The sequence below is a fragment of the Sander vitreus genome, chromosome 7 (genome assembly GCF_031162955.1).
Source record: "Sander vitreus isolate 19-12246 chromosome 7, sanVit1, whole genome shotgun sequence".
Lineage (NCBI taxonomy): Eukaryota > Metazoa > Chordata > Actinopteri > Perciformes > Percidae > Sander > Sander vitreus.
The window spans coordinates 20,185,431-20,200,775 of record NC_135861.1 but is presented as its reverse complement, the minus strand read 5'-3'; the positions used below and the strand labels follow the sequence as shown (position 1 = coordinate 20,200,775).

The following is a 15,345-nucleotide window of genomic DNA, read 5'->3' as shown; positions in this document are numbered from 1 at the left end:
AACGAGAGTGAGAGCCGGAAATAAAAGGAGTGGAACAAGAGGAGGAAAGGATGGGAGAAGAAAAGGAAAGGGAGGAGAGGGGGGAGGAGAGGAGAGGAGAGGAGAGGTGAAGGCATAGGAACAGATAGCCAGACTGTAAGTCTTTTGTTTGTGTTGCCGTTAACATAGAGGGTAGCCATGATTGGCCACCTAAGCAAACAGGGGTGGAGGACTGATGCACAGAGCTGTGAGTTAGGAGGTCTTTCAAATGTCAAACAAACTTTGTTCATTATCTACTTCATACTAAAATTGTATCATGCCCTGAGAGGATTATTACCGTGTTTTACTTTTCATCTTCACAGCTCTATCATTAATCACCTCAGAACCAAACCGGCTAAACAAAAACAGATTACTTTATTTTCCTGTAATGACTCAGGTTTAAGTATAATTTTAAGACAGGGTAGGGCTACTTCTTTGAAAAACATATCTGTGTGATACGGGGAAGTGAAATCATCTACAGGAAGTGTCTGTATTTGGCTTTGCAGGTGGGTGGAGATTGGTGGTAGTGGTGGATTTCATATGACAATGACCACATCATTCACCTTGTGAGTTCTCCGAGTGCAAAACCAGTTTCATCACTGCAGCAGTTTGGAGGCGCATCTGCTGATGTTCAAACCACTGATATCATGAGGGAATTTATGGGAGTTTTAAGGTGTGACATTGTCTAATTAGTTCCTGACTTCTGGGAACTTTGTGTGTTGCAAGGTTTTCTTTTCTGGTCACAGATGCATCATGGTTTTATTTTCTCTTTTGCTTTCCTATCCAGTAGTAAGTAGTGTAAAATTAACCATGGTCTTACGCTGTACCTTTTTTTTTTTTTTTTTTTAAATGGGAATTTTTTAGTTTTTTTAAACCTTGTTTATGAGAAAAACATTTTTATTCATTTTTATTTGATGAAGAGTCATACAGTCTATCGGACAATCAACCTGAGCAGTCGAAGGAACACAAGTTGCAAATAATGACTGAGTATTACCAAGACACAAGCGTTAAAAATATTACCCAAACTGAACATCCAATAGATTTTGCAGACTGACTTTCTAGTTCAATTTTGTACTGTACTTACAGTACACACACACACACACACAAGTATGTGGACACCTGAACATTACACCCATTTGGGATTGTTCTGAACATCTCATCTTAAAACCATGTTGGGCATTAATATGCTGCTACAACAGCCTCCACTCTTCTGATTTTGCACAAAACTTTAGAACCTGGCTGCAGGAATGTTGGCTCATAGTTGGTGTTCCAGTTCATCCCAAAGGTGTTCGATGGGCTTGTGTATGAAGGCCAGTTACGTTTTCCCACACCAAACTCGAAAAAAAAAAAAAAAAAAACACTTCTTTGTCATGTTGAAACAGGACAGGGTCTTCTCAAAATAGTTGCTACAAAATTGGAAGCAATACTATCTAAAATATTAAAGGTTAGGGTGAAGATTTCCCATAACTGGAATTAACCAACCTAACCATTACACATAAGAGCCCCAGACCCTAGACACATACTGTCTACTGAATGTAGACAGAGCTTTCCACATACTTTTGGCCAGAGAGTTTGAATTTTTCTGTGCAATAAGGTATTATAACTCACATTTGGGAGAGCTTTGGGTGCACCCACTTTTAATTTCACCCCCAACCTGTGTGAACATGTGACTGCTCATGTTAAGTTAGCAGAATTTTCACAAGCTCACTTTTACATCCCTTCGCCTTTTTCTCCTCGTTTCATTTCATTTTTGTCATGTAGGGAATCTCAATTATGTTTTGAAAAGCACCAAATGGTTTGGTGGCTCAAGTGATGATGACAATATAATGCTATGGAGCTGCTCAAAGCTCACATTTAACACCCACCCTGATCTCTCTCTGCTAACGAGCCACTCAGAGCGTGTGTGTGTGTGTGTGTGTGTGTGTGTTGTGGTTGTCCAGACCCTTTCATAGGTCTTAACACAAAACCTGTCACAGCAAAAAAGCAACCTGTCACGACTCAGCTAGACAAGACTGTTCATGACTGTACCTCACAGAACCCAGGCAGCCTGTTCCCGAGCTGTTAAAATCACTGCAGCCACCAGCTATAAAGGTCTCAGATTAGAACACACACAGATCAAGTAAACAGTATGGAGGAAATGAAACAAAGGGTTACCATGAGGAAGAAAATGTAAAAAGTGAACATATTGTAAAACAATACCAGTCCTGAAGAAATACATGTCTGAAATGTCTGTGGACTAAAAGCTAATTGTTGTTTGTTAAAATGTGCGGTTTTGAATGTGCAAGTGAATGACGGTGACTCACTGCTGGTGGCCAATCGCTATCTGGTGCCGAGGCGGGTGTCCAGAGAGAGAGAGAGAGAGAGAGAGAGAGAGTGTTTAAGAGTAAATTGGCATGACTGTCGCTCTGTCAGACGGCAAACAGAGGCATTTTTCTCAGATCCACACTGGGCCGCAGCTTACAATGAGCTCATGCAAAGAGGGGAGCAAAAAAGCCACGACTTAAGAGTGTACTCACAAGGACAACAGGCACACCCTACATCCCCCCTGAGCAAATATTAAAAGAGACTTCACTCCCAGCTAATCTAATTCACAAACACTCCAGAGCACACACAAACAAGGAAAACACATAATTTAACTATATCAACTTAGCTCTCAACATGCAACGTTCACTTATAACTTACCATCGTTCCCACAGCCTCCCATACAACTACTGAGCAGCAAAGTGATTTACATATAGATAGAGAAAGTGTTTATAAAAACATATTTGTATATAATAGCCTGAGGCTGTGTTGTCACTCATCAACCTGATCAAAAAGTAGCTACTATACAAAACTGATGAATCTCGGAGCGCATTTGCAAATCTGTCCTTCAACAGTAGAAAAAGAGGAGGTGAGATAAAGGGAGACAAATCAAGGGGAGAGGAGCATCTAAATATAGAGAGACTCACATTTTTTGAGTCAGAAAAGAGACAGTGAAGGGTAAGAAAGGGAGGGAGACGCAAGAAGGAAAAAAAGAGGGAAAGGAAAAGTGAAGATACATGGGGAACAAATAAGTAGTGTTGAAGCAGCACAGAACAATAGAAGACAGAATGGTGGGCTTCTCACCCACTGTATTGTTGCTTAGTGGACTACTGAAGAACTGGACATGGAGGACACTTAATTTTGTCTGTGAGACTTGAGAGTTCAATATACCGCACAGTGTATCACCACAGACATTCATCAATACGTAGCGTCGATACTGAGGGTCGGCACCTTCAGTGATCTTTTCAACAGTTTCAACACAGACTGGCTTCTGCGGAGTAAATTCTAATAGTGATCAGTGGAGATGCAAAATCATTGAAGTTCTTTGTCTTCTTTGTTTCTGTGCTGTGTCTTGTTTCCTTTGCTGAAGTGTAATTGCTTAAAACAGGCAACTTTGTTATGGACTTCTGTGTGTGGCTTGCGGCTAACGTGTCCACTGTGATTGACAAAGAGCGACCAGACAAATGCCTCACCTGGATCCTCACTTCTGTCCTGTCGTGTCCTCTCCTCTTCTGTCATACTTTCTTCCCTCCTCCTTATCTGTCTGTCTTTTCACTCAGAGCGTGTTTACTCCAATGTGGTTTGACGTTTGACTGTCACCTGTTGACTTGCATGAACAGCTGCAATGGCTCGCAGGCTTTCGGGACTATTACTTATATTTTTCCTCCTGCCAGCGATGGAAAGAACTGCATGTATTCATGTACAGAAGTGCCATAGCCAGACATAAGAGGCACAAAGAGAGAGGGAGAGACAATAGGTCCACTGTGTAAACTCCCATGATCGTGCATCACTAAGGACAACACCCACCTTGGAAACCTAATTTTGAAGAAGTCACACATTCCCACATTGTGAGGCAGTGCCAGTATCAGGTGTCCTTCCAAACCACCAACCACCACCAATCAACTGCCACCCCCTTTGTGACACACCAGCGCACACACCAAAACAACCGGGAGGGGGAAGGTGAGATAGAAGACGGGAGGGAGGGAGGAAGGGGTGCAGGGGTGAGAAAGTGAGAGTAAATAGAAGAAGGCAGGAGAAAGAGCCAGCCAGAGACAAATGCAAAGACAATGACAATGGGTCAAAAGAAGAAGAAAAAAAAAATAATAGAGAGGACGAGATGAGGTGAAAAGCATATTGCCAGCTCACCATGCACATTCACAGAGCAAGAGGAGAACAAAAAGACAGCAACAATGAGATATCCATGTATATGCATTGGTTGTGTGTGTGCAAATGCAACATTGGAAGTAGCAACGTGCTGCAGGCCGTTGGGGGAGTTTGCCCCTTGCCACTGAAAAGGGGATGTGAACCTACTCACTTCTGTTCACATTTTGCTTTGGCTTCACCACTCTTGTTTGTAAAGGGAACTACACTGACACAAGAGAGCTCATAAAGTGTCCAGCAACGACGACAGAGCTCCACTTTCATTGCCAATTTATAAAGTTCACATAATAATACACTAAAGATTAGTTTTTTAGAGCTGAAAAAGCCTTTATAAATCAAAATAATCCAACTTCCCCTTTGAGACGTCACATTCTAACCTACAGCGAGAAGGTATTCTATAAAAATGAGAAAGAGAACAGGAGAGGGTAAAAATGAGAAAGGGAGTAGAGGAAGGGTAAAAATGAGAAATGGAGTAGGGGAGGCCACAGGAGGCACCTGGCCCACTTACAGCAGAGGAGGGGTGGTGGTGGAGGAGGAGGAGAGGTGGAAGATTAAGGAGTAGGAGGGAAAAGGAGAAGGTGGATGAGGAGGAAAAGCAGGGAGAGGAGGAGGAGATCTGGAGGGAAAAACAAAACAAGGGAAGTGTAGCTGGGACAGAGCAGAGGGCACGAGGGAGGATGGGGGCTAGGGTGAAGTAGAGGAACGGGAAAAGGTGAGGAGCAAAAAAAAGGACGTTAGATGAGGCGGCAAGAAAAAAAACGAACAGATGAAATAATGTGAAGGGGAGGAGGACAGAGGGGGAGGTGAGAGCAGGAGAGACAGAGAGAGAGAGAGAGAGAGAGAGAGTGAGAGAGATGGGGGCTGGAGAAGAAAAAGAAGTGGCCTTGTGAGGCTGAGAATGGAGGTAGTGTATGCGTGCGCTGGATGAATGTGTATGCATCTCTTTGTGTGTGTGTGGGTGTCTAAAATTATGACGAAAAGCTAACACCTCACCCAAAGTATGAATAACCGACCACAACAGGCCAATGTAGGTTCAATCTCTTCTCCTAGCACATTCGAACAACCTGCCTAAACCACTAATATCCACTAATACCACCCACAGTCCTCGCTCCACCTCACATCAATGAATATTTCATGTCCTGATGGCACTTTTAAAGCAAAAACTAATTAGCAAATCCAAGTTGATCTGGCATTAGTCATATCAGGCCAATTAAAAGCCCAGTCCTACTGTACATGTTAATGGCAGCGAAGTGGAATAATTGTATGTTGAGCAGGGGAGAGAATGTTAAACAGGCCTTGTTAGCAGCACTTTAGCACTCTAGCCAGAGTCCATGGCTGGATTACAAAACTCTACATAGCAGAATAATGTTCGTCAGAAACACACACACACACACACAGACACACACAGACACACACAGACACACACACAAACGAAAACTCTATCCATTAATTAGAGTGTCGCCATCAATTCCATGGGGTCAGGTATTTTCTGCTCCACACACTGTTTCTGCGGTCAGCACCAGTCAACATAAGGTTGTGGAGACAGTATTTGTGTGGTATTAAGTAGAGGACGGTGTTGAGTCTTTCCACCCTTCCCTCTGTGTGTTTTTTTTAATGCAGGAGTTTAGATTGAGACAGACAGCACTGACACACACAGACTAAACTGTGCTGCACAAAAAAGCGACAGAATAACAAGGGCTAGAACTCTTTTGGAGTGGATGTCTGTTTTATCATCCCCTCCTCCTCCTCCCTCCTTCTCCCCATTCTCTGTCCTTCACATTCCCTCTTTTTCCTTTCTCTCTCTGCCTCTCTCGTCTCCCTCCCTTACCTGAGCTTTGATATGGAAATCTCTCACCAGCCACAGCCCGAGGCTGGTTGACTGTTTCTAAAGATGTATTTGCTCAAAGCCGCTCAATTTCTCATCAAATGCTCACACTGTGTGTATAAAAGACAAATTCTTTCACTGGGAAAATAACAACTAACAGCCGCGTACTTATACAAGGCTTTCAGCAGTCTGCAAACCCCAGACTTCAACAAAGAGGTTTTTCCAAGTCCAAACCTTCAAGTTCATAATAGCTTAGCCTATATAAATTTGTCTAAAAAGATGGTGATCCTTATGCAAAGTGGAGAGCTGAGATCGCTAACTATCTTGTCGGTAGAGATACTTTAAATGAGTGTTTGTGTAGACGGTTCTTTCCCACTGGTTTACAAGTCCTGCCCTGCTAGGTAAATATACCACATTAAAAATGCCCAGCAACCTAAACGTCTACAACACTGAGCCAAATAAAGTGACAACTGGAAACCTTTCAAGGACGAACAAAACAATGTGTAAGAGATTTAGAATTAGAATTTAGAAAGAAAGTGAATAATTTAGAATTAAGTCAGAAAGTGTGATCTTTCAAAGACGGAGAGAATATTAAAAAATGCCAATGTTTCTTTCAAAAATTCCTGTAGAAATATAAAAGGTTTCAGTCAGAATATCCTAAAACTTAAGGTGAGTAGTAGTTTAGAGTTAATTGAAAATGTGAGTTCACCAGTTAACTTCAAGACTACTGATACCTGGTCAACCCATCCTGTACTGTCTCAGTTTCCTAGGCACACCATCCCTTTCCCCCGAACCCCCCCTTCTATAAAAGGCGATAAAGTTTGCCCATGAATATGTGATATGAGATATGAGTTTACAATTCCTCCTCGGCATCGAGAGTTGCACGTTTGGTCTATGGCGTTCTTCACACTCTTCTCGCTTTTTTTCACAGAATGTTTTGTTTGTATGCCCCCTGGCGTTTTGAAGAATACTGCAACGAACAACGGGTTGAGCACAGCGCCTTGCACTCGTAAGTGCCATCTATGGAGGGCTCCCGTGCATACCTATTCCATCTCTCACTTTCCAGGTACCGTCTGGGGCCTGTAACTGATTTGGGTGACTCTACTCCAGAGACAGATACCCCACCCTGAGTCTCCTTCTCCCTGGCCTTCATCCATGCCAGAATGGGCTAAACGGACAACTTCCATTCATCCCTACTCAATATACTATACGTCCTTTAAAATGGCATGTTTGTGGCGAGGTCGTTACTAGTGAAATATAACTTTAATATATGAAGGTACAATGGTGCCAACTGCTCTATAGAGATAAACATTAGCACAATTCAGAAATCTAAGGACACAAAAAAATAGATACAATTTCTATCCCTTCCTCTGTTCTTAAATTAACACCAGACAGAAACCAGGTTGAAATGAATTACCTGTGAAACAACTGCCGTCATTACTTGTTCTATATTTGTTTTGACAGCATCTGAACAAGTGAAAACATACAGTAAATAAAACCAACAATTAGGAGTGCACAAAAAGAGAAGAGGGACTGATCACATTTCCAGGTTGGCCCGACTTTAGACATTAATGCAATTGGTAACTGATATAAAAAAAAATGTCGGAAATTTACAGAAAAGAACTCATGACGCTGATAAGCATTGTGTGATCACAAGGCTCTGGTTGGAAAGAGCCGACCTGCTCTGCATTCCTAAATAAAAGAAAAACACACCCTGATGAAATCACACAAACTGAAATCCCTCATCTGTTTCCTCAGGAATGTGTGATCCCAAAAGGTGTTTTGCAATATCAACAACTCCTAAGAAAAATTCTGACACCTTGCCATTTTTACAGTGAAAAAACCCCTCTGCATATACTTTTAGCAAAAATCAAATGTTCTTCTGGACTTTTATATATATTAAATTTGAGCCAAAGCAGTAAATTACCTTCCAATTTAAAATTCAGGGACAAAAGATCAAGAGGAAAGAACAAGAGAGCTTATTTCTTTCATTGACATCCTATCTTGCTTGCAGGTGAATGCGTGCACACACACACAACAACTCGCACAGCTATGAAATATTAACACCTATGTGGAGAGTATTTCTGTGCGTGTGCGTGTGCGTGCGTGACTGTGTGCGTGTGTGTGGTTTGAGGTGGGGATCGCTTAAACTCACCTGTTATCTCTGCTGGGGGGGGAAGATGAGCATGTCAGATAGGTGGATAGGGAAGACAGCTGTTACACACACACACACACACACACACACACACACACACACACACACACACACACACACACACACACACACACACACACACACAACCCCCCCCCAACACCCGGGTAACCCCATGGGGATTAGGAACACCTGTATTCAGCACTGCACAATGAGCTTTAGAGGCAGTTAAGCTAAAAAGCCTTGGGAGTTATTAGGGGATGGGGGATGGAGCTGGTTTGTATACGGGGGTTAATGTGTGCCAAACTGTCTTGATGTCTAGACGTGAGAATGATAATATTCACAACGTGACAAATGGGAGACAGAGTTGTCAGAAAACTCCAGAGAGACGAGGCATGTCATGTAAGATGTGTACACACAAGTGTAAACGGTTCATTTTGCAGTGCTCGCCAAACAGGTGTTCCCATTAACAAGTGAGCTCCGAGGGGGGATCGAGATTAGAAAACTGGCAGAGTGAGATAGAGACAGAGAGATGAATGGAGTACAAGGTTGCTAACAGGGAACAAATGAGTCTTTATGGAGCATTTGTCCTCTTTTCTCTATTTCTAGGGAATGTACACTTGATTAGATACATTTACTGTACAGTTTATTGTCAGGTTGTCTACATAAACACACACACACACTCTTGTGAGGGGGCAGCACACTACATCCCCAGTGTTTGCGTAGCTGAAGCAAACTAACCTGCTACCACACAGTTCAGCCCACAACTTGCATGGGAGTACTGAGCACCACCTACATACCAGCAGGCTAACACACACACAGCGAAGTATCACAAGCTTCAAACCTGACTCCCACCCAAACCAAGCCCCTCCGTCTCATTTTCTTACCCTCTTTTCACACACGGCCACACCCTAACCGTTGCCCACAAACCTCCACACTTTGGATAATTTTCAGTATAACAAGCTCCACCACTTTGGACAAACACCACACGCAACTTTGGCTTTAAACCAAGTAAAACCGAAAAGGTAAATTTAACCCAATTATCTTGTTTAATCAACTTAAAAAAAAAAGGTCCTCATTCATGAGAGATAACACAAGTGGGAAAGTGCTTTAAATCCTCCTTTGCAATTCCACAAGCACACGAGCAGCTAATATTTTTTTTCCCATCTTTCGGCCGATTGCGCCTACACTCCTCCTCCACTCATCCTTGTAGCTGCTGTCTTGGTCTGTATTATATTTTCTCGTGGAACAGACAGATGGAGAAGGTGCAGACATAAAAACACACACGATGCACACACTGATGTCCACTGCTCTTGTAATTGTAATACTACATAGCCCTACCTCGGGGTAAGCAACCTTAGTGGTGCAGCAGGGGGAAAACCCACGGACACAATGCATTCTGAGAGATAGTCCATGCCAAGATAGTGGCAATGCCATTATAGTTTAGGATTGTCAACATTAAAAGGAAAGATAAGCTATCCGCTGATCATGAGGTACAAAATGTGTACACACACACACACACACACACACACACACACACACACCTACAGTAGGACTAATTGAATTATTGAATAACGACTTTGGAGGGTTTATCCTATCCAGTGTCAACCCTTAACTCTGTAGTAGGAAGGACAAAATAAGCAGACAAATCCAGTGAGGCCTAAAACAATTTGGAAAAAAAAACACTAGATGGTCTCTTAATCCCAAAGATCCAGTTAGCTCCTGTCAAACAGAGGAAAATGCTTAGATCCAACTGGCTGTAGCCTACACGCCATTACAGCCAGAAACTGAGAGGGTGCACTTAAAATCAAAGTCAAAAATGGCTTGCTGGCATTGTTAAGTTCCTCAAACTACACAAACTAAAATAAAGACTATTCTGATATAGCACCTCCCAAACTGAGAGGTGTGGAGGATCTCTTTTCATTTGCTTAAAGCAAGTGTATTGCTGAGTGTCTTCCCAGGTGATGGCTTTAAGTAGGCTACCTTTACTGTCATCTCATCAACAACATGGATCATACAACAAACCTCTGCAAAATAAATAGTATGCTGTGTTAATCTAAATTCGTCAAACATTATCAAAAGTTTGCAAACCCTAGTGCAAAGATAAACGATTATATGCAGAGTGACACAGGGTGAGATCTGTGTCACTTTTACAGATCATCTGTTTAAGACTCACCTGGCTGCAAGGCTGTATGCTGGAGGGGCACGACACACAGGCGCACATTGCTGTCTACATACAGAGCGTGAATGAAGTCGGGTTGTTCCCCTCTCTCACATGGTAAGCATGGTAGAAAATGGAGGAAGACGGAACTGACCGGTTTGAGAGGGCATACACAGACAGCAGACATACAGTATACACACAGCACAGGAGGCAGACAGGGAAGCAACGAGACGCTTTCAGCTTCAGCCGCCAATAAACACTTGACGCCACACTTTTCAACTCTCAAAACGGATCAGATGATCAGCGGTAACTCAACAATTAGAAGAAAAAAAATACCCAAGAGCACCATCTGCAAACACCCCCCACCGCCGCCTTGTCTTGTCTGGTACTCTAGGGTTGGGTGTTGACGCAGCAGAAATTTCCAGCTGGAGAAATCCCCCATTTGGAGGTTATTCGAGGGGAGAAGGAGGAGGGTTTAAGCCCTTGTCTTCCAGGCTCTGAGCGCTTTCATTTAGAATCCCCTCCAGACGGCTACACGGAGCATCACCCTGTATTTTGTGTGGCACGATATCTGTACACGACCATACCATCCCACAGCCGATGTAGGCGATTAGGTTGTAATGCTGTTCAAAACTTTGCAAATTTCACCAGGATCCGCTGGTTTCATCAAACTCGATCAGCTGGGATGAAACCCAACAGAGTATGATTTACAGTATTTGTCTGCAAGTGTCACACAGGTTCATATACCTGAGCATATGTGCGATATTTCTTAAAAGTACAGCCTGCAGAGAATGAATGTGTGCAGGTTGATGGCATTCATTCAAAATAATATTCTGCTAACTGGGGTTTCTTCCTGCGCGCTGTTAACGACACACTATATAAAAGTATTTAGCCTACATTTAGTCCACTAAATGTCTATTTCCATTTTATTGCATTTCAGTTAGTCTACTAAAACACACATCCAGACACATTAAAAAGTAGCCCAGATATCAATTGTAGTTTGTGTTCCCTAATCGGCTACATAATGTGTTAAATGCACAATGTGCGAATCCCGTCAACGACTGACAGCTTCTCCAAATATCAACAAGCGCAATAGACAGCTGGCTGTCACGTATGGAACAGGTAGGCGTACTTTCAGACTGTCGCCTGTTCACTCGGCCGGGGTGTTTAGCTGTCAAAAAACACTAATATGATGCCAATGGACTGGAATAAAAAAAGCAACGGTAAAAAACAGACAGACAGGCCTCCATACAGTCGCTTTTCCGACGGCCAACTATAACAGTGCCACGATTGCGAAGAGTTGCATTGTGTCATGTCTCCAACCTGTGCGCCCACCAAATACCAGCTGTAGAGACGCGATGGCTCCGTGAGGCAGAAAACTAATTGTTGACATGATTTAAAGGCATGGAAATCCTGCGATATCCTCCGCCGTCTGAATGAAACCTCAAACCTGTTAGCAGGGGAGCGGAGCTCAATGCTGACAAAAGGGCTACTACTAATATAATATAAGGAAGTCAGACATAGCCTACCTGTTACCCCATGGGGTCTGGAGTGGACGCGTTGTCGGTCCTTCGGAGTCCAATCTGGTGTGACAACCTGAGAGAAGAAAGGAGGGGATGTCCAAAGCACTAGGTACTGTCCTTCCTCTCTTCTGTATGCTTTCTTTAGGTGTTATTATCCCTGTTTTCTCCCACTCCCCGCTCTTCTTCCTCCACCAGCCCCTTTTCTCTTTCTCTCTTCCCTTCCCTGCTTTTCCGTGTCTTGGTATCAGGAGCCTCCCCCTCCTCCTCTGTCTATGTCTCTCTCTATCTCACTCTCCCCCTTCACTCACTCTCTCACTATCTCTCCCTCCGTGTCCTCGTGTCTCCTCTCTCTCTCTCTCTCTCTCTCTCTCTCTCTCTCTCTCTGGGCAGAGTCAGGAAATGAGACAACGTGAACGCACACACCGCGCAGATGCCTCTGATCTAAGACAAGTCCACTCTTATCAGACTCCCTCAGGCAAATGCTGTCATGTAATAATATATGAATTATTATTATTATTATTATTATTATTATTATTATTATTATTATTGTTAATATTATCATGAGTCCTATGTGGTTCATGGGGCTTCTGGCTTGTGTGCCTGTTGCCATAGGGCTCAGTGTAAGTACCAGGGGCTTACTGTAACTTACCCCCTCTTGTGGCACAAACAAGAAAACACCAGTCAGTCACATAAAAAAAGAAAAACAAGACTGACATTTAGAGTTTGACACAGTTTGGCTGGAAAACACCTCTCAGAACCATGTGATGTGCAGCATGCATGGCCGATTTTTGGCAAAATGTCTGGGGTAATTCCACCACAATCTGATCTCTCCTTTGGATTTTTATTACACTTTGTTTTCAATTCAAGGGGGAAATTATGAGTTGACAAACTGTAAGAGAGAGAGAAAGATGTGGAATGTAGTTTCGTAAACAGCTACAAATAGTTTATGTATTGCAATAGACTTCCTGGTATTAGGCTATATGTAAAGGACTCTAGATGTATATGGTATATTATTATTTATGACATTATTCGATTGTTAATATGGATTCATCAATTTGTAATCAGTATTTCACTGTTGTAGATGGCCAAGGGGTGTCTAGTTTTAACTACTTTACAGTTTGGTAGTTTAGTCCTGTGGTTCCCCCAGTAGGGGTCGGGCCCCTCCAGAGGGGTCAAGATAAGGTAAGAGGTCAAAAGCAAAACAAGTTTAATCTTTAACAATTTGTTGTATTTTATAAGATTATCATATATTTTTTATGTACGTAATCTGAAAAGTAACAAGTAACCATAGCTGTCAAATATATGCAGTGGAGTAAAAAGTGCAATATGTACTTAGTTACTTTCCACCACTGCAAGTACTCTATGCTAACATATACAAGGAATTTGACTCTGGTGATGTGTCAATGATTCTCTGAAAACAAATGTACAGTGAGTCCTGAAGGTGAATGACAATGGTTCACAGTACAGAACTTGTCTATTTTTTTAAAGTGTGAAAAAAGTGAGAAGCAATGGTAATGAAAGTTAGTGTGTGTGTGTGTGTGTGTGTGTGTGTGTGTGTGTGTGTGTGTGTGTGTGTGTGTGTGTGTGTGTGTGTGTGCATGTATCTCACTGTCCATATAGTCTACCATTGTGTGTGAATGTCTGTAGTAATGAGGAACTGTGGAGGGGATGTTTCTTAGGAAATAAAAGTATACGTACATGCTGTGACCAGGAATCGTTATAGGTTTGAGGAAGTGGGAAAAGTTTATGGGGAAGAGAGCGGGTGACACAACAAAAGCATGTAGTACGTTTGTGTGTTGTGTGTGTGAAGAAAGGGATGCATGGCATGACACAGCAGAGGGTAGAGCCGTGCCTCCAGCAGTCTGGTTGGTTGACTGCCGAGGGCTGGATAAGGGAGAATGTCAGGCCATGTGGATTAAGGCTGTAGGTCTGTAATGCCCAGGCACAGATATCTCTCTCTCTCTCTCTCTCTCTCTCTCTCTCTCTCTCTCTCTCTCTCCGAGTAGGGTCCACAAACACAATCCCTGCCTGAAACAAGCTGCTTTACTCAAAGCCGGGCTCCCTCACGCCAACGTGGCCTTCCAATCCACCTGACATGACAAGCATGACTCTAGCCTCCCCCTACGCCACCTCCTCAACATCACCTCTCCTCTCCTCTCTCTCTCTCTCTCTCTCTTTCTCTCTCTCTCTCTCTCTCTCTCTCTCTCTCTCTCTCTCCCCCCCCTCTGTCTGCTTATGGATGGGTTTAGGCATCATTATGCCACTTACACATGTATTCAGTCAGGAACACTCATCAAGGCAATCCACTCAGGAGGGAGAGTAGTGGTGTGAGGGGGAAGCAAGAATTGTGGTTTTGTGCCTCCACCATGTGTGTGCACGTGTGGTACTTACAGTATGTTCACAAAGTGTCCTCAAAACACAAGTTGATGTATGTGTTGTGGCCTAGTGTGTGTCCATTTGCATTTTGGACGGGAGGTTAGTGTGGCAGGCTAATCTGCTGCTTACCTAGTTAAGGGACAGTCACTCTTCTAATGTTTTCTTCCTTTCCCCACTGAAATTTGACTTTAAAAAGAAAAGAAAAAGGAAAGCATGTTGTTTACACTGTAAAAGTTTGTCACTGAGGCCGGGGAGACAGCATTAAACAGCAGATCCATAGAAGAGAAGACACACACATCTTGAACAGCGACAAAGGTATGAGGTATGTAAACACACTTTAGGAAAAGTTTTTGAAGTCAAGCATTAATTTACTCTCCCAGCTTGCCCCCCTGCTGAGGAACACAGCGGCGTAATTGGTCACATCAAATTAAACAGCAAAAACATCTACAGCCGTCATAAAAATAGCACAAGATGCTTTCAAAGCCCCATCCACTACCCTTCACTATCAATTTACCAAGGGGAACAGCTGTGTGCTGCTTGTGCCATCCTAGCCCTGCTTGTATAGAAAGCAGAGCCTGCAGCTGAAAGAACACTATCTCTACCAGGTGCAGGCAGGGGATGGGGGAAGGCTTTACAAAGGAATATTTGGCACAAGGTGTGAGACAACAATATGTGTGAAGGTGCAGCTTAGTGATACTCAAATCAGTATTGGGAAAGGACAAGGCTTTTATAAAGAGTCCTCCCACAGAGGGAAAGAGAACATTAAAAGTATGGGAATCAAGTGCAATGATTGGAGGAAGGTAGAGAGGATGGAAAGGATTGAGGGGCAATAGGAAAGGAAGGAAGGAAGAAAGGAAGGAAGCAAAAATGGCATTAATTAAAGGTGAAAAGAAAGCCAAAGAATGAGCTGATTTCTCAAAGAATGTGTAAATGAATGAATTGCAATGACGAATGACACCAGGAGAAGCAGAATTAATTGAGGTTATTGGATTTACAGGATGTATAATCACCTGGAGAATACAGAGAATGTGTTTGTGCCCGCTGCCCACACATTTTGTTCCTGTGTGAAGGCAACATGCTGGGGGAAGGGGAGGGGGGGTTGCGCTGT

At 43.0% G+C, this 15,345-nt stretch overlaps 1 protein-coding gene across 7 annotated transcripts in view; it reads right to left on the bottom strand.

Moving 5' to 3' along the window:
- The window catches only part of zbtb46 (zinc finger and BTB domain containing 46), a 57,947-nt gene extending 45,711 nt beyond the window's left edge, over positions 1-12,236 (bottom strand). For 2 of the 7 annotated variants that reach the window (XM_078255203.1, XM_078255204.1), the window contains exon 1: positions 11,868-12,236. Coding sequence is in view for 5 of the 7 variants with exons in the window: in XM_078255199.1 (XP_078111325.1) it covers positions 10,354-10,525 (172 nt within the window). In the remaining 2 variants the exon portion in view is untranslated. Of the gene's footprint in view, positions 1-3,512; positions 3,765-10,353; positions 10,710-11,867 lie in introns of those variants that run through there. The other 5 variants (XM_078255199.1, XM_078255200.1, XM_078255201.1 and 2 more) reach the window with 3 other exon arrangements.
- Positions 12,237-15,345: the final 3,109 nt, after the last annotated feature.